The 27,979-nt window shown below is 37.1% G+C and overlaps 1 protein-coding gene across 1 annotated transcript in view; it reads left to right on the top strand.

Moving 5' to 3' along the window:
- The first annotated feature begins 4,068 nt into the window (after positions 1-4,068).
- Positions 4,069-27,979, top strand: part of LOC135226644 (cell adhesion molecule Dscam2-like) — a 643,310-nt gene continuing 619,399 nt past the window's right edge. The window contains 1 exon segment of the mRNA XM_064266357.1: positions 4,069-4,996. Coding sequence (XP_064122427.1) covers positions 4,624-4,996 — 373 coding nt within the window. The 5' untranslated portion in view covers positions 4,069-4,623.

Consider the following 27,979-nt stretch of genomic DNA (forward strand, 5'->3'; position numbering starts at 1 on the left):
TAACACCCCCCAAACAGAGCAGAGGCTGGCAGACCAAGTAAGGAACATAAAGAAAAAGAACTGGCTCTCCCCAACAGAAAGAGAAGAACTGGAAAGGGAAATGTCACACGACAACGAATTACACGAAGACGAACTGAGAGACGATGCCACAGAAGACGACAGGGAGGATGAGGTATCAAACAACGACACACGAAGAAACGCCGATGAAGTAACAGAGAGGACGGAATGGGTAGAAAAGATTAGACAATGGATGGAGCCAGATACAGAGAGAACAAAGATCCCCTCCATGAAAGCCTACAACACCAAGAAATTAAGGGAGAAAACAAGTGAGGTCAATGAAATAATGAGACTAATACACACCACCAATATCACAGAAACAAATAACTTGACATATGCAGGAGCAAGATTAGTAGCAGAACTGATGGGGATTCGTACACCAACACCACCAGCACAACCAACCCAACAGAAACCAAAACAGCAACCTCCTTGGAAAAGACGCCTGGAAAAGCAAATCATGGTGATGAGATCTGACTTGAGTAAACTGAAAGAGATGGCAGAAAAAAGGCTAAGAAGCAAGAAAACAAGGGAGGAACTCAACGAGAAATACAAAGTGCAAGAGAGGGGACTAAACAACACAGTAGAAAATGTAAAACAGAGGCTTAAGGCCAAAGCACATAAGATCCAACGGTACATGAACAGGAATAAGGGATACCAACAGAACAAACTATTCGGAACCAACCAGAAAAGACTATACAGCCAACTAAGAGGGGAAAACAACCACCCAGAAATTCCTGAAGCCGAACCAAGTAAGAGACTCTGGGAAAACATATGGAGCAATCCGGTATCACACAACAAACATGCAACATGGCTCCAGGAAGTCAAGGAAGAAGAAACAGGGAGAATAAAACAAAGATTCACAGACATCACGACAGACACAGTCAGACACCAACTAAAGAAAATGCCAAACTGGAAAGCCCCAGGTCCCGATGAAGTCCATGGATACTGGCTCAAAAACTTCAAGGTACTACACCCACAAATAGCAGAACAACTCCAGCATTCTATCTCAAATCACCATGCACCCAAATGGATGACCACAGGAAGAGCATCCTTAGTACAAAAAGACAAGAGTAAGGGAAATATAGCCAGTAACTACAGGCCTATCACCTGCCTACCAATAATGTGGAAGTTACTAACAGGTATCATCAGTGAAAGGCTATACAACTACCTAGAGGAGACAAACACCATCCCCCACCAACAGAAAGGCTGCAGAAGGAAGTGTAGGGGCACAAAAGACCAGCTCCTGATAGACAAAATGGTAATGAAGAACAGTAGGAGAAGGAAAACCAACCTAAGCATGGCATGGATAGACTATAAGAAAGCCTTCGACATGATACCACACACATGGCTAATAGAATGCCTGAAAATATATGGGGCAGAGGAAAATACCATCAGCTTCCTCAAAAATACAATGCGCAACTGGAATACAATACTTACAAGCTCTGGAATAAGACTAGCAGAGGTTAATATCAGGAGAGGGATCTTCCAGGGCGACTCACTGTCCCCACTACTCTTCGGTAGTAATCCATGATTCCCATGACAAAAGTAAACTACTAGAAGATGGATGCCAGGTACCAACTCAAGAAAAGAGGCAACAAAATCAACCATCTGATGTTCATGGACGACATCAAGCTGTATGGTAAGAGCATCAAGGAAATAGATACCCTAATCCAGACTGTAAGGATTGTATCTGGGGACATCAGGATGGAGTTTGGAATAGAAAAATGCGCCTTAGTCAACATACAAAAAGGCAAAGTAACGAGAACTGAAGGGATAAAGCTACCAGATGGGAGCAACATCAAACACATAGATGAGACAGGATACAAATACCTGGGAATAATGGAAGGAGGATATAAAACACAAAGAGATGAAGGACACGATCAGGAAAGAATATATGCAGAGACTCAAGGCGATACTCAAGTCAAACTCAACGCTGGAAATATGATAAAAGCCATAAACACATGGGCAGTGCCAGTAATCAGATACAGCGCAGGAATAGTGGAATGGACGAAGGCAGAACTCCGCAGCATAGATCAGAAAACCAGGAAACATATGACAATACACAAAGCACTACACCCAAGAGCAAATACGGACAGACTATACATAACACGAAAGGAAGAGGGAGAGGACTACTAAGTATAGAGGACTGCGTCAACATCGAAAACAGAGCACTGGGGCAATTATCTGAAAACCAGTGAAGACGAGTGGCTAAAGAGTGCATGGGAAGAAGGACTAAGAAAAAGCAGACGAAGACCCAGAAATATACAGAGACAGGAGAAAGACAGAAAGAACAGAGGACGGGCACAACAAACCAATGCACGGACAATACATGAGACAGACTAAAGAACTAGCCAGCGATGACAATTGGCAATGGCTACAGAGGGGAGAGCTAAAGAAGGAAACTGAAGGAATGATAACAGCGGCACAAGATCAGGCCCTAAGAACCAGATATGTTCAAAGTACGATAGACGGAAATAACATCTCTCCCATATGTAGGAAGTGCAATACGAAAAGTGAAACCATAAACCACATAGCAAGTGAATGCCCGGCACTTGCACAGAACCAGTACAAAAAGAGGCATGATTCAGTAGCAAAAGCCCTCCACTGGAGCCTGTGCAAGAAACATCAGCTACCTTGCAGTAATAAGTGGTACGAGCACGAACCTGAAGGAGTGATAGAAAACGATCAGGCAAAGATTCTCTGGGACTATGGTATCAGAACGGATAGGGTGATACGTGCAAACAGACCAGACGTGACGTTGATTGACAAGGTCAAGAAGAAAGTATCACTCATTGATGTCGCAATACCATGGACACCAGAGTTGAAGAGAAAGAGAGGGAAAAATTGGATAAGTATCAAGATCTGAAATAGAAATAAGAAGGATATGGGATATGCCAGTGGAAATCGTACCCATAATCATAGGAGCACTAGGCACGATCCCAAGATCCCTGAAAAGGAATCTAGAAAAAACTAGAGGCTGAAGTAGCTCCAGGACTCATGCAGAAGATTGTGATCCTAGAAACGGCACACATAGTAAGAAGAGTGATGGACTCCTAAGGAGGCAGGATGCAACCCGGAACCCCACACTATAAATACCACCAGTCGAATTGGAGGACTGTGATAGAGCAAAAAAAAAAAAAAAAAAAATAATAATAATAATAATTTATTTTCATATATGGTTTTTTTTCTTCGTAAGAACCCTTAAACAATTCCCTTCAGAATTATATATATATATATATAATATATATATATATATATATATATAGTATGTATATATATATATATATATATATATATATATATATATATATACATACATATATATATATATATATATATATATATATATATATATATATATATATATATATATATAAAATCTTATGTTTATTTTAATGATAAGAAATGTATCCGTATATCATTTTTCTTTATTTCAGATTATCTGGATATTATTTTTGATGCCAACATATTCGTCTTATTTTTTGTGAATTAGATAAAAAAAAATTTATATTCAAACGGATATTCACTATAGGTCTCAACCATTTACTGATGGCAGATGAACCTTGATTCTTGACGACTTAAAAGAAAGTTGCGGTTCATAAATATATTTAAGTGTATCAATATAAGTCTTCCAGGAAAAATTATGGACAATTTATAATGTACATTCTACCTTCTTGCAGCCAACTGATAACTAAAAAATAATCCCTCGTCTCCTTAATACGTCAGATGAGATTTCCCCCTCCCGGGCTACTTTTTCACGCAGCATCCTCACATTTCTCATTAGTCCGAAAAGCTGATGTAAGTTGAAAAACCACTGGGAATCGTGTCACGGTAACTGATTTTTCCCCCTCAGTCTGATAGGTTGAGATTAGAATCAATAAGAGACATCTTGGGCTCACTGAGTGACTGTTCGGCCGCTGTCTTGGGTAGGGTCGTCTGGCTGAGAGAGAGAGAGAGAGAGAGAGAGAGAGAGAGAGAGAGAGAGAGAGGTCAGTGCGCGCCTAGCCACCGACGAGAGAGGATGTGCCAAGTAGTTGCTCGCGGACCCTCATCTGGCGAGCACGTCTGGGTCGCTGCTCTAGTTGCTTGAACTTAGTGCGTGACAGCCTCTCGGGTGATTTCGAATTGTACTTCGTGACTTTTCAGAGAACCTCAGATAATGAAAGTGAAATTTAAAATGCTTTAAAACTGGAGTAACTTTTTTGCTCATCGAAACTTAACTTTTTTTTTTTTTAATCACGAAAGTGGTCTTTGTGAATTTTGTCAAAGGTTTTATTTGGTACTTTGTCTTTGGCGAACTTTTGCTACTCGTACTTGACTTGTTTGAGAGCTCTGTGACAGTTTGTTTGCTGATTAGTTAGAAGTTTGTCAGAGACCTTACTTTAATAATCCAGAGAACACTGAAAATTCTGAGAATACTTAAAGTAAAGGTGTTTTATGATACTTTAGCAAAAAGAACAGAAACTTCGTTCCCCTCGAGATAATATGATCGCTGACAGTTTCTTAGAAGCGACTTAAATAGCTTTATACCTGAAATGAAACAAAATATTTAGGATTTCTTAAACGATGAAAAGATCGAAGTTGAGCCCATCATCGAAGCCAATGCCACCGACTGGAACAGTTACGAGTCCTCCTTTACTACCACGTGTTGCCAGGAACGGTTTCGGACGTGTATTGTCAGCCGGAGCACGTGACAGCTCGGAAGCTCCCGTGCGAGCCACTTACGGTCCACGCTTACTAGCAATGACGGCGACAGGGTTTGCACGTATCTTTCCTCTCGCTGCTGCTGCACGTGCAGCAGCAGGAGGTGGTGCACGTGTGCCATGGGCAACTCGTCCGAAAGAGGCAGGCCACGAGAAGCGTCCGGCTCAGTCTTCCTACGTCAAGTTTGTGCGGAGGTTAATGTTCGCCCTCATTGTTTTCAGTCTACGGAATGAAGGTGAGGGTTCTAATGCATTAGGCTGCTTTCTGTTTTGCTTCCAGAATTTGAATTAATTTTTTGTTTAACATCCTGGATTTCTTTTCTTAACTTTTGAAATAATCAAGTACATGTTTCATATTCATATTTATACCCTAAATGACAGAGGTCATTTACACATAGATAAACAGAAATTATATAACTGATTTACGATGTAATTAAGTTTTGATAATGACAAAAACAGATTGACAAGTCATGACAGATAATGGGAAAATTGAACTATATATATATATATATATATATATATATATATATATATATATATATATATATATAGATATATAGAATATATATATATATCTATATGTATAGATATCATAGATATATATATATATATATATATATATATATATATATATATAGATATATATATATAATATATATATATGTATATATTCTAGATATATATATATATATATATATATCTATATATATATCTATATATATATATATATATATAGATATATTATATCTATATATATCTATATATATATATAGATCTATTTTTTTTATACTATATATCTTATCTATATATTTATAGATATATATATCTATAATATATATATATATATATCTATAAAAGAAAACTTATAATTAACAAAAATCCACCAAAGTTTTTTCGTTTTTAAAGTTTACTGTCTAGTAGAAATATAATACTCATTTTATTTTTTTTTTTTTTTTTTTCGAATCTGACTTATACGTTGGCTGGAACTTTATTTTTTTCATCTGCAATAGATCATTTTTCAACTGGTTTGTAATCATATAAATTTTTTTTTTTTTTTTTTGACATGTCCGTCGTTGAAGTAAATGTAGATTTCTTAAAAAAACCTGTATAATATTTAGCGCTTTTTTAGAGTGTAGAAATTGATTAGATCGACGTAATTGATTTAGAGTTGTGTAGTGTGGTGTCTTCCAAACTATGTCCAGTTAATGTACATGCATGATACAGTTAAGTAATTTAATAATAGAGTGCAGTGTGCCAGTAATGGACGTGTCACATAAAAGTGAAGTAAGTCACTGTTGACTTGTGGTTTATAATTGCATTTTTATTTCGTAAGGAATTTAGCTTTCTGTCTCAAGGTCATCCTCCGTGCAACCGAAGTTTCATCATTGAGGTCATTTGGTTTTATAGAATAAATGTGAATGCTGGAGACCAGGATATGTGATTTTTTATGTTCTTAATGACAGTGTTGCGTGTGATTTGTTTTTTAAAAACGGTTTTTATTTTCTTAATATCATGGACTTGATTTAGTTTTACTTTTATTTTTGCATGGATGTTATTATTCTGATTTAGTTCCTCTTCTTTGGACTTCTTTTGTCTCTTGTGTATAATGTTTCCATAATTACTATTTTCTTTACTTAATCTCAGGACCACAACTCTATGCTTTCACATTTTTCTATATCTTCGAACGCAGAGATTCAGTTAGGTAAGCCCTATTTTGTGTGATTTAAAGCTCATTAATTTCCAGCAATGTGCATTAAATGTTGTTGAGATTATTTTAGTGAGAATGCGCAGTATTTTCTTGTATGACTGTCAAGAGATTGCGAAGGGGTAGTCCTTGCATTTTGAGTTTTTTTTTCCAGTAGGCCATAATGAATAAGGAGTTGTTTATTTAAATAGGTAAGTAAGAGCTGGTAGGTTGGTACTTATGGAAGCTTGCAAGTACACGCATAGGTGTTTATAACTTTGTTGAAACATACTTGCTTATTAATGTGCAGATTATTCTCTTTGTATATTTATATATTAATTTTAATACCTTCCGTTGAAACATATTCGCGTCTAAAGTATATTACTCCCTGTCTAGGTGTATGTATGTTTTTATTTTGAGCACTGATTACATTTCATATTGTGCATGAACATTTCTCAGTTTATTCTGTGTATTCATGAACACGCGTTTTGTTCCGCCTTTTTGGTATTATGCCTTCTAGCTGCCTATCATATTGTATATTTCTTTCTTCTGTATACACACAGTTTGAATGTTCATTCATAGACATGTCCTTTCTACGCTAAATTTGTCGGGAAATCACTTCCGATATTCGCCATTGTGTATGTAACCCGATGTGTTTCGTCTGCTCTGAAGAATCGTATTGTGTGAGAGCATGTTCCAGCACTCACCTACAGAGGGACAGAGAATTTCACGCAACAGGTAATATGCATTACATCGCTATAAAACTGCGTTTTATGTCCCGGACTCTTTGGAACGGTTATTAATTTCATACATTTTTTGTCGGACATACATGAAATTTTATCTAATTTATAATGAGAGGGAAATTAGAGAAAGAATGAAAAATGGTAGATACAAAATTGATGTTAATGGCAATCGGGGCGGGCTATGGCCCTCTTTGCATAAGGGTTATTATGCAGTAACTAATTGATGAACAGTTTATCCGGGATTCGTCTGTATGACCGCCAAACGAATGGTCCAGATAGCGTACATCCCGTTCTCCCAGTCGAGGAGAGAGAAAGAGGGAGACAGAGAGAGGGAAACTTCATCAATTGTAACGGATAAGTCCGATGTTTCAAGAGTGAATGGTCTTCAGAGCGGATCTAACGGGATTGACGCTCGAATGCGCAATTCCCGTGGATAATCCGTGGAAATGTGTTGAGAATATTAAATTTTGAAAAGTGAATCTTTCCTCTCTCTCTCTCTCTCTCTCTCTCTCTCTCTCTCTCTCTCTCTCTCTCTCTCTCACACAGCATCGGTTTCACGCTGTTATTGCTATTTTATTTCCTAATGGCTATAGTTTGTCGACATTGCTTTTTCACCTTACCTGGTTGGTTGTAGAGCTAAACATACCTAAGACAATGTTATATTCATACTTTCTCTGTCAAATAGATTAAAGGTTATGAGTCCATTGTACATACAAACACACACATACACACATGAAGTTATTCATACGCTGTGCGCGAGTGTACGCCTGTTATCTATACAGAAACTGAAGTGCTACATGATAGCATTCTTTAGGTAAACAATCTTTCCTTTACAAATGTGCTTATGTATATATTAATGCTGTATAGACGGCATACCTTCTCTCTCTCTCTCTCTCTCTCTCTCTCTCTCTCTCTCTCTCTCTCTCTCTCTCTCTCTCTCTCTCTGACATAATCCTTTTTATTAAATGTAGTTACAGATAATCTAGTCCTTGGAAGTGTCTCACGTTGATAGATTCATTTGATCTCTCTATTTCATTTTGTCATTTAAGGTATTTTTGAGTATATCAAAAGACAGTTATTGCAGCCTGTGTGAACTGTTATCTAATTACATACGACTGACAGAAGGGAAGTGTTATTTCATCTTTTTATTAACTTATATGATACTTGATATTCCGAATATTTCATAATATTGCCGCCTCAGAAATACGATAGCTGTGAAATGGTATCTCATTTTGTTAATATAAGACTGTTAGCATTATTTCAGATTTTGTTGTTGTTGTTGTTGTATATCTCGCATTTTTTGTAAGGTTTAAAACTCCCTACGAATAAGCCGGTTGGCTTTATTTCTAGTGATATCGGACCATTTTTAATTATTTCTAATGCATAGGATATATTTGACTCCGGTAGGAGATAGGTTAATTGTTTAATTTAAAAAGATAATTTCTTTTTACTTGCTAGATATTTCTCGCCCCCACCATTAGGTCGCAATCAAGGTGAATCACGGCATACTTCCTGAGAACCGGAAGGATAACACCATCATTAGCCACCCCTATATACAGAAAGGGCGCATGGCTGTGAACAAATACTAATTTAAATATATACACCATACGTTCTTCTCTTAATGATAGATATATACACCATACATTCTTCTCTTAATGGCGGTTGGCTTCAGAGCGTGTTAGACCGACCACTTTAAGGATGAATGATTGTGAGCTAGACTGAAGCTGGTTATAAGTTAAGTATATCTTAGTTTAACCAGACCACTGAGCTGATTAACAGCTCTCCTAGGGCTGGCCCGGAGGATTAGATATTTTTTTGTTGCTAGGAACCAATTGGTCACCTAGCAACGGGACCTGCAGATTACTGTGGGATCCGAACCACATTATATCGAGAAATGGATTTCTATCACCAAAAATAAATTCCTCTTGATTCCGCGTTGGCCGAGCCGAGAATCGAACTTCTGACCACCGGATTGGCAGCCGAGCGCGAAAACCACTCGTCCAACGAGTAACTTGAAGCTGGTTATTACAATGCCTTTCAGTAGAGGGCTGAAAGTCATCTGTCTCAGCCAAAACTGAACCTTCCCCCTAAACCTTCTAAGTCCACATTTTGCCTCTTCATGGACCCCGTTTTGGTCCCGATGTAACAGTGTGCATGACCGGAAGAACGCGGTGAGACGGAAATGTTATATCCATGGAATTTTTAGATGTATTTCGTGTATTGCCCATTGAGCCTCATTATAAGAAGAATGCGATAAAAACAATGGCCATGAATTGGCGTATTGAAAAGTCTTGAACTAAAGGATAATTATCAACAACCGTCTAGCAAAGTCGGTAGTTTTTGAAAATAGAAATTTTCTGCTTAATTTGAAACATCCAAAATGCCATTAACCATCAATGGAAACTGTCGCAGGATAGTTGACCTTCTATAAACTAACAGAGCAGTCGGAGCGAAAAAGTGACACACGAGCAAAGCTGAATCAGCAAACACTAGTTTATTTGCATGCAAAAACAACAATGTAAGACATCGTGTTTAAGTTTTACGCTTCCAGTTGAACTCTTGATTACCAATTTACTTCGTTCTGTAAAAAAATATGTGTTGGCTTAGGCAAAATGCAGTCGCTCTTTCTGTCGTTTTAAATTTTTATTTTTTATTTTTCACAATCTTTTCAGTTGTATTATTAGGCATTTGGGCATCATTGTGACCCATTTTCATTTGCACAAGACGAAAAATTGTTTTGGGAAAGGAAGCATTTTTTGTGTCTTTCCGTGCTTATAAAACCTGTTTAAGAGGTAGTTTATTATTTCAAGTTGAAGCTAGATCCTCCACCCCCTTATCCGTATCTTTCCATCTGTTTTCCTTTAGTTTATTAGGCATTCAAGCATCATTGTGACCCATTTTTGTGACTCATTTTCACTTGCACAAGAAAGAATTGTTGGAAGGTAAGCATTAATTAATTTTTGTGTCGTTCCTTGCTTCTTGTAAAACCTCCTGTTTAAGAGATAGCTTATTGCTTCAAGTTGACATCTGTTTTCCTTTAGTTTATTAGACATTCAAGCATCATTGTGACCTATTTTTGTGACCCATTTTCCTTTGCACAAGACGAAGAATTGTTGTTGGAGGCTTTGAACAGCGCCTGGTATTTATCAAGGAGAGGTGTTAACGCTTCGCATTACCCTATTATTCAATCTGACCATGGATCGGTTTATGCGTCTTTTCATGAGAATCACTTCGGTCCAGAAACTCACTCAACTGTCTCCATGTTCACTACGCTATTAAATTTTCCCCTTAACTTCCATTGCCAGTTCTATAGTAGTATTATAACAGGATGTTATGTGCTATCAACGTCTGGTCACCTATCCGAGTATTGTTCATTCTTGTTTTAGCAGGTGCAATGTTGTTAACATATATTAATATCGATACACATATCAATAAGTGTCTTTATCCTCCCCAGCTAGGATGGTTATTAAATTGGTAAAATTTTAGTACCGTTTTTGTTGATCTTAGTATATTATTTCTAAGTTGTCTTTAAGGTTCAGTTACACCGCATATTGACTACTGGTTTTTATAGTTATAATAGATCCATCCATTTCTGCCTTCGTTTTCCTACACTTAAATATTGATCGCGGGAAGAACTTGAAAAATACAGTGGATGTTGTATTATAAACAATATGGCTACTGATTACTAAGAGGATCATTTGTTGTTTCCCGTTTCTTGAAATTGTTTGCTATTGTGTGCAACGTGTAACACACAAGTTCTTTTTGCGCTACTGTTACTATTTCCCGCTTATTGCACGTTTGACCTTTTGCGCTTTTAATCTTGGGCGTTTGATAGCACAGTGTCAACGACAAAGGAAAGTATAAAATCCTTTGAACAAGATTCCTGTGCGTTGTAAGGCCAGTTAAACCTTTAGGTGTAAGGGAGTGGGGTGAGGAGGGGAGTAATTCGTCATAAGAAATATACATAAGCTTTTAAGAGCTCTTACGCGAAGAGAGTCTATTATTCAGAGAGCTTCGCGTAAAAGAAATCTTCCTTTCTTAGAGGATTATTATTCGAGAGCTTCAGGGTGCAGAGAGGATGGCTTCCGTAGGGGCACCCGGGCGGGGTTGCTGGTAGCGGCAAGGATAAAGACGTGCAAAAGAAAGGGAGACCGATTATGCTAATGGATGTAGCGGCTTCTCTCTCTCTCTCTCTCTCTCTCTCTCTTCTCTCTCTCTCTCTCTGTCTGTCATTTCCTTTATTCAGGTATTAGTTTTCTTTAAGAGTATGAACCGCTCATTTGGCAAATCTCGATCGCCAAATGATGACATAATCTACGGTTACGTTACGCGATGTTTCACTATCTCTAGCTGTGGATGGTTTGTTTTGTACAATAAAGCTCTCTCTCTCTCTCTCTCTCTCTCTCTCTCTCTCTCTCTCTCTCTCTCTCTCTCTCTCATTAAAACATATTTTTCTGTTGTTTTTATTGTTATTTTAACAATAACGAAAGAAGCGTGAAATGAGATCTGATGAAAACTTACACGTGTAAAATCTAAAATAAAACATTGAGAGTGATTCCTGTTGTTGGCATAAGAAAAGTATTCATGAATATTACTAATGCTAAATTCTCGCCCCATTGTTAATACCCCATTAGGATTATTGCTTCATGGACTAACGCAATGACCCACTTCTAAGTAAAATGCTATTGAAATATGTGTTCGTAAACAGACCCAGATTGCAAAACAAGAGCCTCAGTATCAGGTTGGATTTCACATTAATTTACAGATTGGGATAAAAATGACGTTTTTTCGTATGTTAGTTTTTTTTTCTTAAAGATAAATGTTTGTGGTAGTATTAAATTTGCTAATAGATGATTATGATATATGTATACTGTATATATATGTATATATTATTATATTATCTATATAGTATATGAATATATTTATATATACATATATATAGAGATGAATGTATGATATATATATATATATCTATATATATATATATATATATATATAATTATATATATATATGTGTGTGTGTGTGTGTGTGTGTGTGTGGCTGCGTGTGTTTGTGTAGAAAATAGGAGAGCCGGGAACTATGAATAAAATTACAATACTTATATTTTGTAAGTTATTGTTATCGCAAGCATCATTCAAATCCTTGGGTAGCAATGTTTAATTCGCGTATTTTCCTCTTTCTTTCCCTCAGATGAGTCTGGGCTATATGCGATTTCATCCTCCTCTCCAGCCCTTTCTCGCATATTTTCTCTGCAACGTTTTCCAGTGAAAAAGAGGGGTTTCCAGACAACGCTAATGAGAAAAAAAAAGAGCCGCCATATAATAAAAATACAACGGGTGGGAGCATGAATCGGAAAGGCGATATTCCTGGTGGGGATAAAGTATCCAATTATGTAGGGAAGACGCAGGATGCGATCCTGTGTGTGGGTTTATGTGGGAGAGACAGGGGGAGAGATACAGTGGATATATCATATGTGGAAGAAATACAGCAGTTATATGAATATGTGTCATTTTAATGAAAAGCTCTGGTGGGAAAAAAGGCAGACCTAAGTTGGATTTCACTTCGTGAGTGATATTTACGTATATATGATATTACGTGAGGTAGGGGGATGGTTCTTGCCGTGGGGGGGACTATTTTCTCGTAAGCTCTAACTTTCAGGTTTAGAAATTATTATGATTTTTTTTTTAAAAAACCGCTTTTTTAAAAACCGGGGGGGGGGGGGGGGGGGGGGGGGGGGGGGGGGGGGGGGGGGCGTTTTGCCTTGTGAGTTCAGAGTTCAGGCACAACTTGCTGTACGTAAGTGCGAGAGCAATGGAAGTTGAGTGGGATTCTTTACCTCTAATTACAGCGTTCGACAGGTAATTATATGGAAATGTAATCAAACTGGATATTAATATAAATATTCATATATAAATATATTTTAAGAATGTTTTTACGCGGTATAGAACACTGTATGGTAGAATAATTTGCGTTACCAAATTCCTATTCGGCTGCCATTGTCGGAGTTTTGAAGCAAGTTCAATGGTGAAGGCGGCAACAGGGTGTGTACGTTGAATGAGTGATTGACTACCATTATGGTGAAGTATATGATATAAAAAGGCCGCCAGATTTTCAGGCCTGCTTTTTTCCCCCGACGAAAAGGCTTGGGACAAAAGACGATTGAAGTTGGGTTCCTTCCATTTATGAAATATAAAGGAGAAACAGGGTAAGAATGATAGATATGGGTGAAGTTTTCGGCTTCGTTAAGTTAACGTAAAACGGGCGAGAACAATTTTACAGATAAAAAAAAAGTTATGTAAGCTGGAAAGAGTAAGCCTTACACATGTATATTATTGTTGTCTCTTTCGACGTTTAGCAAATATTTAGATTTGTAAAATACTTCTTATTTCGTGGTTTTTAAAGAAGATAGATCGTTGATTGCGCTGATTCTATAGCCTGATTAGCTGTATATTCTAAGAGACTTTATCCGGATATGAACTTGAACCGTCTACAGATTGAAGAGCCAAATTAGTACAATTATCTTTTGAACGGATGAGGCTTCTAATTAATTTAACATTCCGGAGAATGAATCAACAAGACGGAGGGTTTCAAGAATCGGAAAAAACGGTAGGAGTGAGAGAATTCCAAAGTGTGGCTAGAAATGAAGTCACCAGTGCAATACAGGGACTACTGACTTCAACGACAATTCATACAATAATAGGTAAAACTAGTTTGTTTAACACGTCTTCATTTAAACTTCTTACAAATCAGCCAACATGGGAAATGTTGCTGAGGCTCTTTGAATAAGTGTATAAAGAACGCTTATTAACATACTTGCTAGCGTGAATATAACTGGAGTAGTTCAATTGAATTTAGACCATTTATCAAACTGAATTTAGATCACTTATCAACCTGCTGTTTCGGTAGCTCATTTCAGAGTGCACTAATACACAAGCTTGAGCGCTACTTGTAAAGTAGTTAAACGGTGTAGTGTAAAGTAAAGTAGAGAGCACATTATCACGCATGTATAGGTAGTGTATAAGAGCAGAGTTCATAAAAACGCATTTCAAGCAAACAAGCACAAGAAAGGGAACCTCTTCCTTGGCTGGACAGCAAGCAGATTACAGGGCACATTCCTGGAAGCGATCGGATGAAGATGGATTAGTGAAATGAGAATAAAGGAAAACAGGCGGAGGATGGAAAGTAGCTTATTCTCTCCCAGACGAGTAAGGGAAGAGAGATAGGAAGATAAACGTAGGAAAAAGAAGTAAAATGTAGAAAGAGGAAGAAAAAATACAAATAAATGGTTACGGAAAAGAGTCAAAACAATAAAAAGGGAATTCGGAGAAAGGCAAATACGAAGAGTAGATGCTAAGAAGGTAATAAGGGCGGAAAATAAACACTGGAGCAGCGAGGAGAGAGATAATTAAAGTAGGGGAGGCGAGAGGAAGAGTGAAGGATGAATAATGCTGTGAAAGCAAAGAAATCTCCAAGGTTAAAGGGTAAACGTAAAGGGTTGGAAACAGAGGAAAAGTATTATTGAAGTATGACTGTAGCTCAGGCGTATAATGTTACAAGCAAGAACGACGAAAAACAATGCAAGAAATGTTCGAAAAAATTGAGAAAAAAAATGGAAAGAAATATGCATGTACATAAATTTTTAATTAATGCGCGAGAATAAACGAGAGAGAGAGAGAGAGAGAGAGAGAGAGAGAGAGAGAGAGAGAGAGAGAGAGAGAGAGGGGGGATGAATTAGGGAGAAGCTCGAAAGGGTATGTTAGATACAGTTAAAGTAAGGCGAATGAGTTATAGTGGGGTATGGAAATGACAAAAAAAAAAAATTTACAGGATAAATAATTAAATGAAGATGATGAAAGTGACGCATAGAGTAATAAAGTGAAGGATGAGGTCGAAAACGAAACTGGAAAAGAACAAAGCATGAGAATCGGAGAACTCGCCTGAATAGGATGAGAGGAAGGAGAAGCTGATGTCTGGAAGAAACATTTGAGAATAAAGCCTTTCGTAAATTTGAGAACAAAGAAAGGAACAAATAAACCCAGGAAATATGTGACCTAATTCAACACAAGCTAAAATCCCAAATATATCAGTAATGAGATGTCATCAAGTGACAAAAATCATAAAGGTTATTCATTCCTTTTCATAATGCATAGGAAGGGAAGATATACATTGCAGGAATAAGAAAGTCACTTATTTTTGTGAAAAGAAAGCTGGGAAGCGAGGATGTAAGCTGCAAGATTAATAAAACGGGTTATTCCATCTTGTGAATAAATTAGAAGGTAGGGTAAAAAATTATTGAAAACACGAGTATTTTTTCTTATTCACATAAAAGACCCAACAGAGAAGACCAGTATCTCCCTCTGGGTTGACAAGAGACTGAGACTGCGTACAGAGGGAGGGGAGGAGGTAGGGTGTGTTAGGGAGGGGAGAAGGGAAGGGAAGGGAGGGGATTAAAGGGTCTGGGTAAGGGTAAGGGTTTCGTGTGGGTAGGCGGATAGGGAAAGAGGGGAGGTAGGATGGGAGGGTCAGATAAGACGTCGGTATCATCAAAGGGACGATTGAGATGGGCCTGCAGAAGTCTTAAGGTCTTTGAACGCAACTTGATCTGACCTTTCGAGAAGTTTGGTCGGGGAGAGCCACGATTTCATTGGAGCCAGCTTTCAGATGAAAACACTTCCCGTCGAATGTTCTGTCACGAATTGAATACTAAGTATTCTTCTTCTTGTGCGTTTCATGGGTTTCTGGAGAGTTTATTTGTATTGTATTCCCTTCATAAATATAAATACATACGTAGTACATACATACGTATGCGTGTATGTATGTACGTATTCCAAACAGCACTAATCCACTATTGCATTTGCAGAGGACCTCAGAAATACGGAAGGTTCAAATGAGGAGGTTTTCATTTTCAGGCTTTCAGAGGCGAGTCTGCCTCCATCTTCAAGGAACCAGATAAAATCTAGTCTTTAGAACCTTCCACATTTTTGTGGGCCTCTGTGAAAGTAAAACCTTTATACACAGTGAATGTGTAGTATGTGGAGTGTATATATATGTGTATATATATATATATATATATATAATATATATATATATATATATATATATATATATATATATATATATATATATATATATATATATATAAATTTTTGTCACATGCCCGTGACATTGTTAACATTTACAAATATTAGCCTCAAATATCGTCGAATATCCAGTACACTATACCTCGGGAATAACTTACACCTAAGGAAACCAGTGATTAATAAGCGCATCTCACCAGTGGGATTGGAATGCTGCCTGTTTGGGAAACAGCGACGTGAACTGACTTTTGACAACTGAACCATCACTGATACAATGGCACCGATGCCAACCTTTTACTCCGTGGCCTTTCTGCAAAACGTGTACGACGTGTGTTATTCATTTCGGTAGCTCCCAAATTTTTTCCCAATCGCATCTAACTTGACGCTTAAATAACAATTTTATTCTTTTCACAGCTTATTACTGAGATCCTTCTTTTCTTTGTTTATTCTATTCTAGGAACCATCTCGTCTCTCATCTAACCATAGTCCTAAACATTTACTCTCAAATGACTGCACATACCAAGCAATATAAAACTTAATCATGGCACCATCTTTAGAAACTCCCACACTCTCATCTCTCTGGCTTTGTTAATTTCATAACGTTGTTCTTGTAGATATTCACTGTTAGTATTCTCTTTCAACGCTTTATATTGCTCTCATCATAATCAACGAAAACCACTCGTAATATTAACCGCTCAGTATTTCTCTCTCAACATCCTGTCTTGTTTCTAAACTGCAATTACCTGTCCGGTTTTCTCTAGAATACTTTCGTCTTACCATTTATGAAAACCCTAATCAACTTTGAAGATGCGACACATAGCGCTCTTATGTGAAGCCCACTCCCCCACCTAACCAGACTCTCTCCCTCCTGAGAATTCACCACAAGCCTCGATTTCATCATAAAAGCCTTTAACCTCTCTGCAGGTCCGTTACACCTCAGTTGACTGTTTACCTGTAATTTTCGTTTTTAGCTATTTCAGAACTTTATCTGCTAGGCAGGTCGGTTTACTTCAGGGTAATGAATTATCCGAAGGATTCATCTTTTTCACATTTCGGGGTGTTTTGCGTCCATGCATGTGAATTCTTCGGTAGGATATGATTCTCTCTCTCTCTCTCTCTCTCTCTCTCTCTCTCTCTCTCTTCAGAATAAAATACCCAGTGCCGTCTTGATTGTTTGTACAACTTATCTAAAGGAGGAGCAAAACCTTGATAAGTTGCGCTCCCCTTTCTGTTCGGAATTTCATTGCCGAAGGATCTGGCGATATTAGGTGTCTGATGAGAACATCGATTCAGATACAGATCCGAACCCCACGACTCAAGCAAGGACTTTTGGACTTTCGGACTTTGGGGGAACTTGTTTCAATGACTTGCCCAGGAGTTGTAAGGGGAGGGGGAGGAGGAGAAGGCGGTGGTTCGAGGAAACTTTGTAAATGGGTCACTTGTAGAGCGAAATGTTCCTGTGTCTGTTATTGTAAAAGTTTGGCCTGCGACGATTAAGTTCTTTTCTTATTAGAATCTCAAAGGAAAAGCTATTAGCACTACACACACACACACACACACACACACATATATATAGCCTTTAGTTTGGGCAGCTGGTCTGCCTCACTTGTATTTTTACCTATATTGTTTCAGTTTTACTCTTTCTTTTGTATAGGTAGTGTTTCTGAAATTTTAGTGAAGTCCTGTACTTTTAATATGTCTGACTTTGAAGGTGCTGTTCAATTTTAACTTTTAACTTTTAACTTTTAACTTTAACTTTTAACTTTTAACTTTTAACTTTTAACTTTTAACTTTTAACTTTACCTTTAACTTTTTACTGTATTGAGAGCTGTTGCCATGACATTTTTAATATAAATTAAATTAGATCAATTATTAATGTTCGTAAACTTATATATATTTTTAGCCTTGAAAATGCGACCTGGAATTCGTCGCGAAACGTCGGCATTAATAAACTGTTGAAAGATGAGGATGCCTTTCCCTACTACTTCCTTCGGAATATATCTTCTTTGAGCTCCAGCTCGGCCCTTATGTTTATATATATACATATATATATATATTATATATATATATTATATATATATATATATATATATATATATATATATATCCAGAAGGCTCTAACCTTCATCGCTAAAGGGCACATGATACTTGAGCAAGTGAAATAAAAAATAATTTTCCACTATACCATGTTATGGTGAAAACTTGTCATCTCCTTTTGGCAGATGTAAGACTACTTAAGCACAAAATAATTGAAATTCCAGAGTTATTTTGAGCTTACTCAATTCTGAGGCTGCTCGTTTCCGGTTAGGAAAGCCACTCGAGCCGGTATTTGCATGTCCAACTCGTTTTTGAACCAAGGGTACCCAAGGAACGAGTTCATTAATGCAAGAAATCTCTCAATGAATCTAGGGTACCCAAGGAATGAGTTCATCAATGCAAGGAATCTCTCAATGAATCTAGGGTACCCAAGGAATGAGTTCATTAATGCAAGAAATCTCTCAATGGATCTAGGGTACCCAAGGAATGAGTTCATTAATGCAAGAAATCTCTCAATGAATCTAGGGTACCCAAGGAATGAGTTCATTAATACAAGGAATCAGACAGAAATATTGTCTTATTCTTATCTCACAAGGAATCAAGGGTAACCAAGGAATGAGTTCATTAATGCAAGGAATCAGACAGAAATATTGTCTTATTCTCATCTCTCAATGAACCTAGGGTACCCAAAGAATGAGTTTATTAATGCAAGGAATCAGATAGAAACACTATCTTCTTCTTATCTGTCAAAGTTAAATGGTTTGAAAGTCTCATAACCAAAGTGGAAATAAAATTTTTTTAAGGGTTTTAAAACACGCACTAAAAATTTAAAAATAAATTTTTTGAGACACCGTGACTTTCTTACAATTAATCATGTCTGCAAAGATAAAAACGTGCGCCCCAAACATGGAAGGAAATGCTGCAAGAAAAGAAATGTAATTTTTTATCTCGTGAACCATTTCCTTCCATGTTTGGCTGGCGCTCACGCTTTTATTTTTGTAGAGATGATTTATTGTAAGAAATTCCCGGTTTCCAAAAATTTATTTCTTAATTGTAAGGAAATCCCGGTCTCCACAAATTTATTTCTCACTTTTTAGTGCATTTTAATAAAATCGTGTTTTCAAAATAATCTGTATTTTTATTTTATTTTATACTTTTTAGTTTTGACAGAAACTGTAACCGATTCATGATTGTTGGTAACGAAATAGATAGCCTGTCGAGCCAAAGGTGTGCAAAACCGTAGAGTTATTTACCTAGTCAAAGGAGTGAAAAATCCGAAAGGTTTTGTACAAACGCTGAGATACTTTGAGAGGTCACTGTAGGGTCACTAGAGGTTACAGCTGACCTACTGATCATGGAAGGTCACCGGGATTGAGTAACAATGTAAAATGTAGAGTCCATTGGACGAAGGGAACAGCTCGAAAATTGAGTTACAAAATTTCGCCGAGGCAAACAAATAACATACATAAAAGCAATCTAAATGAAAACTTATAAAAAGCCTTATGTTCGCAACAACTCGAGGAACGACTTATAGATGTACAACCTATGCAATGCTGTTTGCCATATCATAGATATTTTGCCGTCATGAAGAAACATGATCAATACCTATCACAATTATCAAGTCGAATTATTCGTAAGCGAATATTTGATTCATACTGAGTAATGTTTTCTCACAGGCTCTCTCAACACTGAGGAATGAAATCGCCAATTCTCTACTCCCTCGACCCACTAATATTAATATATAGTAAAATAACTGGTAACTCTCTCCCTGTCACTGTAATACCTTACGGCAATTTGCCTATTTCGACGTTTTCTGAATCATCCGAGAGACGTATTGAATTATATATTTCTAGATAGATTACATTTGTGGCTGGTGGAAAGGATTTTAGGAAAAATGCACACCACTCTCCTCTCTCACGCGCGCGCACACACACACACACACACATACACACACACATACACACACACACACACACACACATATATATATATATATATATATATATATATATATATATATATATATATATATATATATATATATAATAACCATATTTCCTCTCCCATTGAAGAGTTTGGTCCAAAGCGTGGCACACTTCCTGTTTTTAACAAGCCTTTTGCTGTGAGGCTGCTAGACCTACGCCATCCACCATCCTTGAAGCAACACCTACAGTTTACTAACTACCAAGTAGAGGGTACAACGTATATGTCAACAGGGCCGCAGTGATAAAGGAATCGAACCCGTGACTTAAATTTCTTCAAAATCATTATTTTTGAGATTTCGTTACAAGTTTTCTTCTTTCCTAACTTTTTCAAAGAGGTATTTCGTCGTTTGTAAAGGAGTGCTCTTGAGTTTTTGTTTATTAGAACACTAGTTCTGGAATATTATCGACCAAACAGAAGAGTTACAACATATCTCGCATTGTATTTGATGATTTTTTTTTTTCATTAGATTTATTATTTATTCGTTGGTACTATATTAGCGATCATGTGTGCAAAACGCACAATTGTCCTTTGTTTGAAAAGTAAAAGTCATTTCTTGTCAACCACCTGAGGCATCTTGTGTCTCCATTTCGATTTAATGTATATTGTAGTTTTTAACCCCATTTTTTGCCAGTGCGCAGATCAGTATGTGACCCCCAATAAAAAATATTGTGAATAGCCTGCAGGTAACGATATTGGTTTTTAGAATTGTTATTTTTCAACGAATTCTAATTGTGTGTCTGATTTCTCTTCCTGCAGATTTGCAGGTTCATCACTTCTAATTTTCCTCCAATCTGATTAGGTTTTGCATACGATAAGGTACGAAATAATGTGGGGTTGCAAGTTTGTCTTTTTAACAGTCGAGTCGTGAGTTCAGCTTTTTTTCGAGGTGCTGACATATACCGAGGCTTATCTCCCCAGCATTTGGGAGTAACTTTTTTCGTATTTTTTCGTTTTTCCAAGTGTCAAATAGCCAAGCGTAATTACATTTTTGTAATCCCTAATTAAAAGTTAAGCTACTGCAAATCTCTTCCTAACGTTGCGATTATGAGGTTGTGTAAAACAAACTGGTATACGAGGAGCAGCATTTGCCAAGCTAATTGCAAGCTTTGTTTCTCAACATTCTGTCTTCATTGCAAAGAGATTATTGAAGCAGTGTGAAATCAGGTTTTCTTTCGCTTTACCTATGCTCTTTTTGTCTTACATGATAATTACCACCAACTTTCTTGTCAATCACTGCGGTGGTCAACATTTTCTTTTGACCAAATCTAGTGGTACATACGCTTTGTGACCTTGTCAATGCGGTATTTTTCTGTTCTCACCTTATCTTCTTTCTACGTACGTAATTGGTTGTCGTTTTCTATCTTAGTGCTGTTCGTTTCTTATCATCCACTGTAATTTTGTCCGTAACCTACATTTGTGCGCTTAGATTCCATAAAAAAAGAACAATAGTTGTAACTACTACTGTGATTGCATGGTTGCTAAGCATGCACTGAGTTTTAGTTTTCACTAACATTAAGATTTCGGCAATTGGGAAGAATGGGGGACTCTGGTCCACCCTACCTCAACCATCTCTCTCTCTCTCTCTCTCTCTCTCTCTCTCTCTCTCTCTGATGTGTCATCGCGATAACAGGGATGTAATCCGTAATCACGGGTTCACGAATTTGGTTTTAGCGAATCATCTCTTGGTATTATTCCATGATATGAGAGACGTCATCCGTAATTGTCCATTTATAAATGTTAGACTTTTGCATTTTCAGAGTCGTTGGGTAATCGTGTATCATTTAACCTTCGTTTGTTTTCTAGAATCCTAAAAATATATCCTGACATCACTCTATCATTAATCTGGATTACTCGTCTCCCAGGTTTTCTTTATTGCATGGAGAAACTCTATTCCGAGATCTCGTGTGGTAAAATACGTCTTATTAACATTTACTGTTATCGGGTTTCATGGAAGTACATCTCAAGATATGCTGGAGGGTATCATGTAACATCTTGGAAAGTTGGTAATTGGATTTCACATTATTTATTATTCGAAAACAAACTGAAAATACACATTTTCACGAGATATAACGAAAAGCGGTTTTCGATGCTTTCTTAAATTCCATCAGAAGTAGATGCTGTGATAATAGCCGGAAGTCCTCCCCTCCCCAACCCTGGTTAGAAACTTACTTGTGAATGTTTTCCAAATACTACCTTGAGCAATGTTCTCAAGAATATTATAGAACTTTAGTGTGTATTGGATATTTAGTTCTCTCTCTCTCTCTCTCTCTCTCTCTCTCTCGTAGCTGGGTAGTGCTGTCATTGTATCATAAGTGGTGCACTGTTGGCATTACTAGTTGCACCAACTTTATAGCCGTGTTCTTCCCAGTTTGCTGACCAACCACTCCAACTCTCTCTCTCTCTCTCTCTCTCTCTCTCTCTCTCTCTCTCTCTCTCTCTCTCTCCTCTCATATACACAAAGATAACTAAAAACCAAGGAATATATTTCTATCTCTGTAGGTAAATAGGTTGTCATAAAATCTAACCTAAGAATTAAGATTTGAAGGTTATTAATATTTACATAGCGAACGCGATCGCATTTTTTTTTTCATGCAAAACACCTTTTGTAAAAGCTTCCAGCAAAACGAGAAATTGAAACGGAGAATTTACGAGGGACGAGCTCTTAAAGGGGTGGAGGTTGGAAACGAACGAAGAAAAGGAAAAATAAATAGATTATATATATAAATTTATATATATATATAAGAAGAGCCATTAAGGTCTGGGGGCTTAAGGACCATTAAGGAACATAATGGAAGGATTAAAGGAGGATATAACGGCCACAAAGGATAAATGGAGAGAGGAGAGAGAGAGAGAGGGAGAGAAGAGAGTAGAGAGAAGAGTGAGAGGAGAGAGAGAGAGAGAGAGAGAGAGAGAGAGAGAGAGAGAGAGAGAGAGAGAGAAAATGAAAAAAAAAGAAGAAAACGCTAATGTCTTGTGTGTGTGTGTGTTTCCCGCTGAGAAAGCGAACACCTGTTTTTGATGAACTAATTAGAAAGGAAGAAAAAAAAGAACTGCTGGATGAAACCACCGAAGGAAAATGATGATGATGATGATGATGTGTGCTTTTTCCAATTTTTAAGAAGAATTCGGAATTATATTCTGGGTTGTGGATGGACTGGCGGCGTCGGTGAGAGCTGAGAGGGAGACGAAGGATCGAAGGGAAGGTGGATTAATGCGTTTTATTTCTCCCCCGGTAAATCGTATTATATTATCAAGAGCTTGTTCTTCATACTGAGGGGGAATTAGGTGGCTGTTTGCGGAGTAATTAGGGAAAGGAAGTTCGGGATGCTCTCGGGACTGAGGGTTAAAACTGATGGATTTATTCTTGGTTGTTTGCATTCATACATGCGGGTGTGCATTACGGTTATAGAGGCTTTTGTATTTGTGAATATATATGTATATTATTATATACATGTATATATATATTCATATATATATATATATATATATATATATATATATATATATATATATGTGTGTGTCTGTGTCTGTGTAGTATAGTAGAATTCTTGGGTTTCATTCTCGTTAGATGTGTATTTTACGTTTGTGAGTACGTCTTGTCAAATCGTATTTGTGTAGTATTTCATGTAAATCATGTAAATTACAATAAATAGAACTGATGCTTTATTTGCTCTTAAGTAATGATGTGCATGATATATAGTAGTATATACATATACATATGTATATATCCTTTTACTGTAACCTCCTTTCATAGTCTCTTTGCTTCAATCTCTCCTAACACTTGAGTCATAAGTGCAACTGCTTTAAGGTTTTCCTCCTGTTACGCCTTTCAAACCTTTACGTCAATTTCCATTTTAGCGCTGATTGACCTCATAGGACCTAGTGCTTAGCCTTTGGCCTAATTTCTATATTCAATTCAATCAGTTCATGTGTATAGATATATTATTATTATATATATATATATATTTATTTATATAAATAGATATATATATATATATATCATATATATATATAAATATATATAGATATATATATATAATATAATATATATATATATATATATATATATATATATATATAATATATATATATATAATATTGTATATATATGTATATATAATGTATGTATTTATGCAAGCATATTTTAAAAAGATTTTATATCTACGTGTCAGAATATAAAGATTGTTGGATAAAGGCAAGCAACTGCATGCATGCGTTTATAGTGGTGGGAGCACAGTAGCTTCAAGCCAAAAATGATCGTTCTCTTGGACCATCATCCTTTAGACGTCGTCGAGCTGAATTGTCCGAAGCTGTCACGGCAGGAGGTTCTCTCAAAGACCTTTAGGGAAGGAAGAGGCATTTTGCTATCCTTTGATGTGAGGGAAGACCAAAGGATTTAAGGACTCTTACATCTCTCCAAGGGAGGAGGAGGAGGAGGAGGAGGAGGAGGAGGAGGGATGTAGTATGTCGGGAACCACGCTGGGCCTTGTGACAGAAATGCAACGGGGGGAGGGGAGATTGGGCGTCTAAAAGAGAGATAGAGAGAGAGAGAGAGAGAGAGAGAGAGAGAGAGAGAGAGAGAGAGAGAGAGAGAGAGAGAGGATGTGTGTAATTCGAATTTTAAGTTTTGTTTAAATTCGTCTAATATTCTCTGTCCTAAAGAAAAAAATTAAACGCTTTATTATTATTATTATTATTATTTTATTATTATTATTATTATTATTTTATTATTATTATTAATTATTATTATTATTATTATTTTATTATTATTATTTATTATTATTATATTTTTTTTGCTCTATCACAGTCCTCCAATTCGACTGGGTGGTATTTATAATGTGGGGTTCCGGGTTGCATCCTTCCTTCTTAGGAGTCCATCACTTTTCTTACTATGTGTGCCGTTTTTAGGATCACACTCTTCTGCATGAGTCCTGGAGCTACTTCAGCCTCTAGTTTTTCTAGATTCCTTTTCAGGGATCTTGGGATCGTGCCTAGTGTTCCTATGATTATGGGTATGATTTCCACTGGCATATTTCTTATCCTTCTTATTTCTATTTTCAGGTCTTGATACTTATCCATTTTTTCCCTCTCTTTCTCTTCAACTCTGGTGTCCCATGGTATTGCGACATCAATGAGTGATACTTTCTTCTTGACTTTGTCGATCAACGTCACGTCTGGTCTATTTGCACGTATCACCCTATCCGTTCTGATACCATAGTCCCACCGAGGATCTTTGCGTGATCGTTTTCTATCACTCCCTCAGGTTGGTGCTCGTACCACTTATTACTGCAAGGTAGCTGATGTTTCTTGCACAGGCTCCAGTGGAGGGCTTTTGCCACTGAATCATGCCTCTTTTTGTACTGATTCTGTGCAAGTGCCGGGCATTCGCTTGCTATGTGGTTTATGGTTTCATTTTTCGTATTGCACTTCCTACATATGGGAGATATGTCATTTCCGTCTACCGTTCTTTGAACATATCTGGTTCTTAGGGCCTGACCTTGTGCCGCGTGTTATCATTCCTTCAGTTCCTTTTTTAGCTCTCCCCTCAGTAGCCATTGCCATGCGTCATCGCTGGCTAGTTCTTTAGTCTGTCTCATGTATTGTCCGTGCATTGGTTTGTTGTGCCAGTCCTCTGTTCTGTCTGTCATTCTCTGTCTCTGTATTTTCTGGGTCTTCGTCTACTTTTATTAGTCCTTCTTCCCATGCACTCTTTAGCCACTCGTCTTCACTGGTTTTCAGATATTGCCCCAGTGCTCTGTTCTCGATGTTGACGCAGTCCTCTATACTTAGTAGTCCTCTCCCTCCTTCCTTTCGTGTTATTATATTATTATTATTATTATTAGTTATTATTATTATTATTATTATTATTATTTTGGACTCTGAAATGCGGAGGCCATATAATAAGTGCTTCCTGCCTGATGTCTGACAGATTTTGTACTTTTATTAGGTATTCTGTGTTGCTGAATCAAGGACTTTGGTCTTGTCCAATGTTATACAGTTTCTTAGGAGTACGAATGTAGTTTTTATTATGCTATGATAGGTCGTTGACGTGTGTTCTTTTAGCTTCTTCATCTTGTCCGAACTTCTTCACCATTGCAGACGGATTAGTAGATGATGCCCTTGGATTAACATATATAATCATTTGAGGATGAAATTAGATTGGTTCAAAATCCGTTCATCCATAAATTGGGGGTGTGTGATGCACGCACCTGCTATGCCCTTTGTTTTGCATTTTTTTTTCAACACAGGTTTGCAGATATACAGGTTTCATGATATTTCCTTAATAAGTATTCATCCAGTCCGACCAAATTCAAGGTCACACTGGTTTCATACTTTTCCTCATAAATTTGTTATCTTTGAAATGACCTTGTTCAGATCTGCTGTGTTTGTCCATTCTTTCATACTATAAAATTGTTCGTGCTTGTCAGATCTGTAGTTGTAGTCGGTGATGATTAATATTGTGTTAGTAGTATCAGCAGCAGTAGTAGTATTATCAGTGGAAGTAGTATCGTCCTCAATCGTTATCACAATCCCCTGCGGAAATGTCAGAAACGGGCCATTGGCGAAGATGTAGAACTTCACAGCGTTTCTTTTGTGGAGATGGAAATAAAAAGGGATTTTTTTTTTTTTTTTTTTTTTTTTTACAGAATTTCTGTTTACTTTATTACTTTGTTATAGACACACCAGGTTTACAGATGATGATGATGATGATGCTTTGACCTCGTGTTATTGGAGGATTATTAAAGGGGAGAAAAAGATTAGGCTGCCGTTTCGCGTTCGAGAGAAAATTAGGACTAACAGAGGGAACTTGGCATCAGATATGACGTTCATTGCACTTTAGAATGGTGAGAGAGAGAGAGAGAGAGAGAGAGAGAGAGAGAGAGAGAGAGAGAATAGGGGAGGAAAAAACCATTTTGCTATGCAAGGGAAGGAACACAACAATTGAACTCCTTGTAAAAAGCAATTGTGAGAGAGAGAGAGAGAGATGAGAGACGAGAGAGAGAGAAAAGAGGGGGGAGATAGAGAGAGAGAGAGAGAGGAATAGGGGCGGGAGGAGAGAGGAGAGAGAGGGAGGAAGGGAGAGAGAGAAGGAGGGGGAGGGGGAGAAGGAGGAGATGAGGGAGGAGTAAATAGGGAGGAAAAAACCATTTTGCTCTGCAAGGGAAGGAACACAACAATTTGAGCTCCCTGTAAAAGGCAAGTGAGAGAGAGAGAGAGAGAGAGAGAGAGAGAGAGAGAGAGAGAGAGAGAGAGAGGTTATTAGGTGAAGGATTTGTTAGAACCAAATCATTGAGCTTTTGTGCCTTGTCACTCAGGATAGAAAAGATTATGAAAACGTGAAATGTTGATATATTGTACAGACTGGAATATCTCGGGAATTCTTGTTTATGTTTTTGTCACATTGGCCGTAAAGAATACAGCACGATAAATGTTTATGCACGCACGTGTTTATAGGCATTTACTTTTATAGAAACTATGTTAAATGGATCATTATATATTTGTGATGTAATTTTGAATATCTTTCAGAATATTTTCAGTCATAGCAGGCCTGAATTAAGTTAAGTTTTAAATTAGTACTCGAGCAATATAAAAAGCAGATGCTTTCAAATATATATACACAATACAAATTACCAAACAGTAAAGTGTTTGTACCGTAGTGTCATGCGTACTCTTATATGAACGCACACGCA

This window comes from Macrobrachium nipponense, chromosome 15 (genome assembly GCF_015104395.2).
Source record: "Macrobrachium nipponense isolate FS-2020 chromosome 15, ASM1510439v2, whole genome shotgun sequence".
Taxonomy (NCBI): Eukaryota; Metazoa; Arthropoda; class Malacostraca; order Decapoda; family Palaemonidae; genus Macrobrachium; species Macrobrachium nipponense.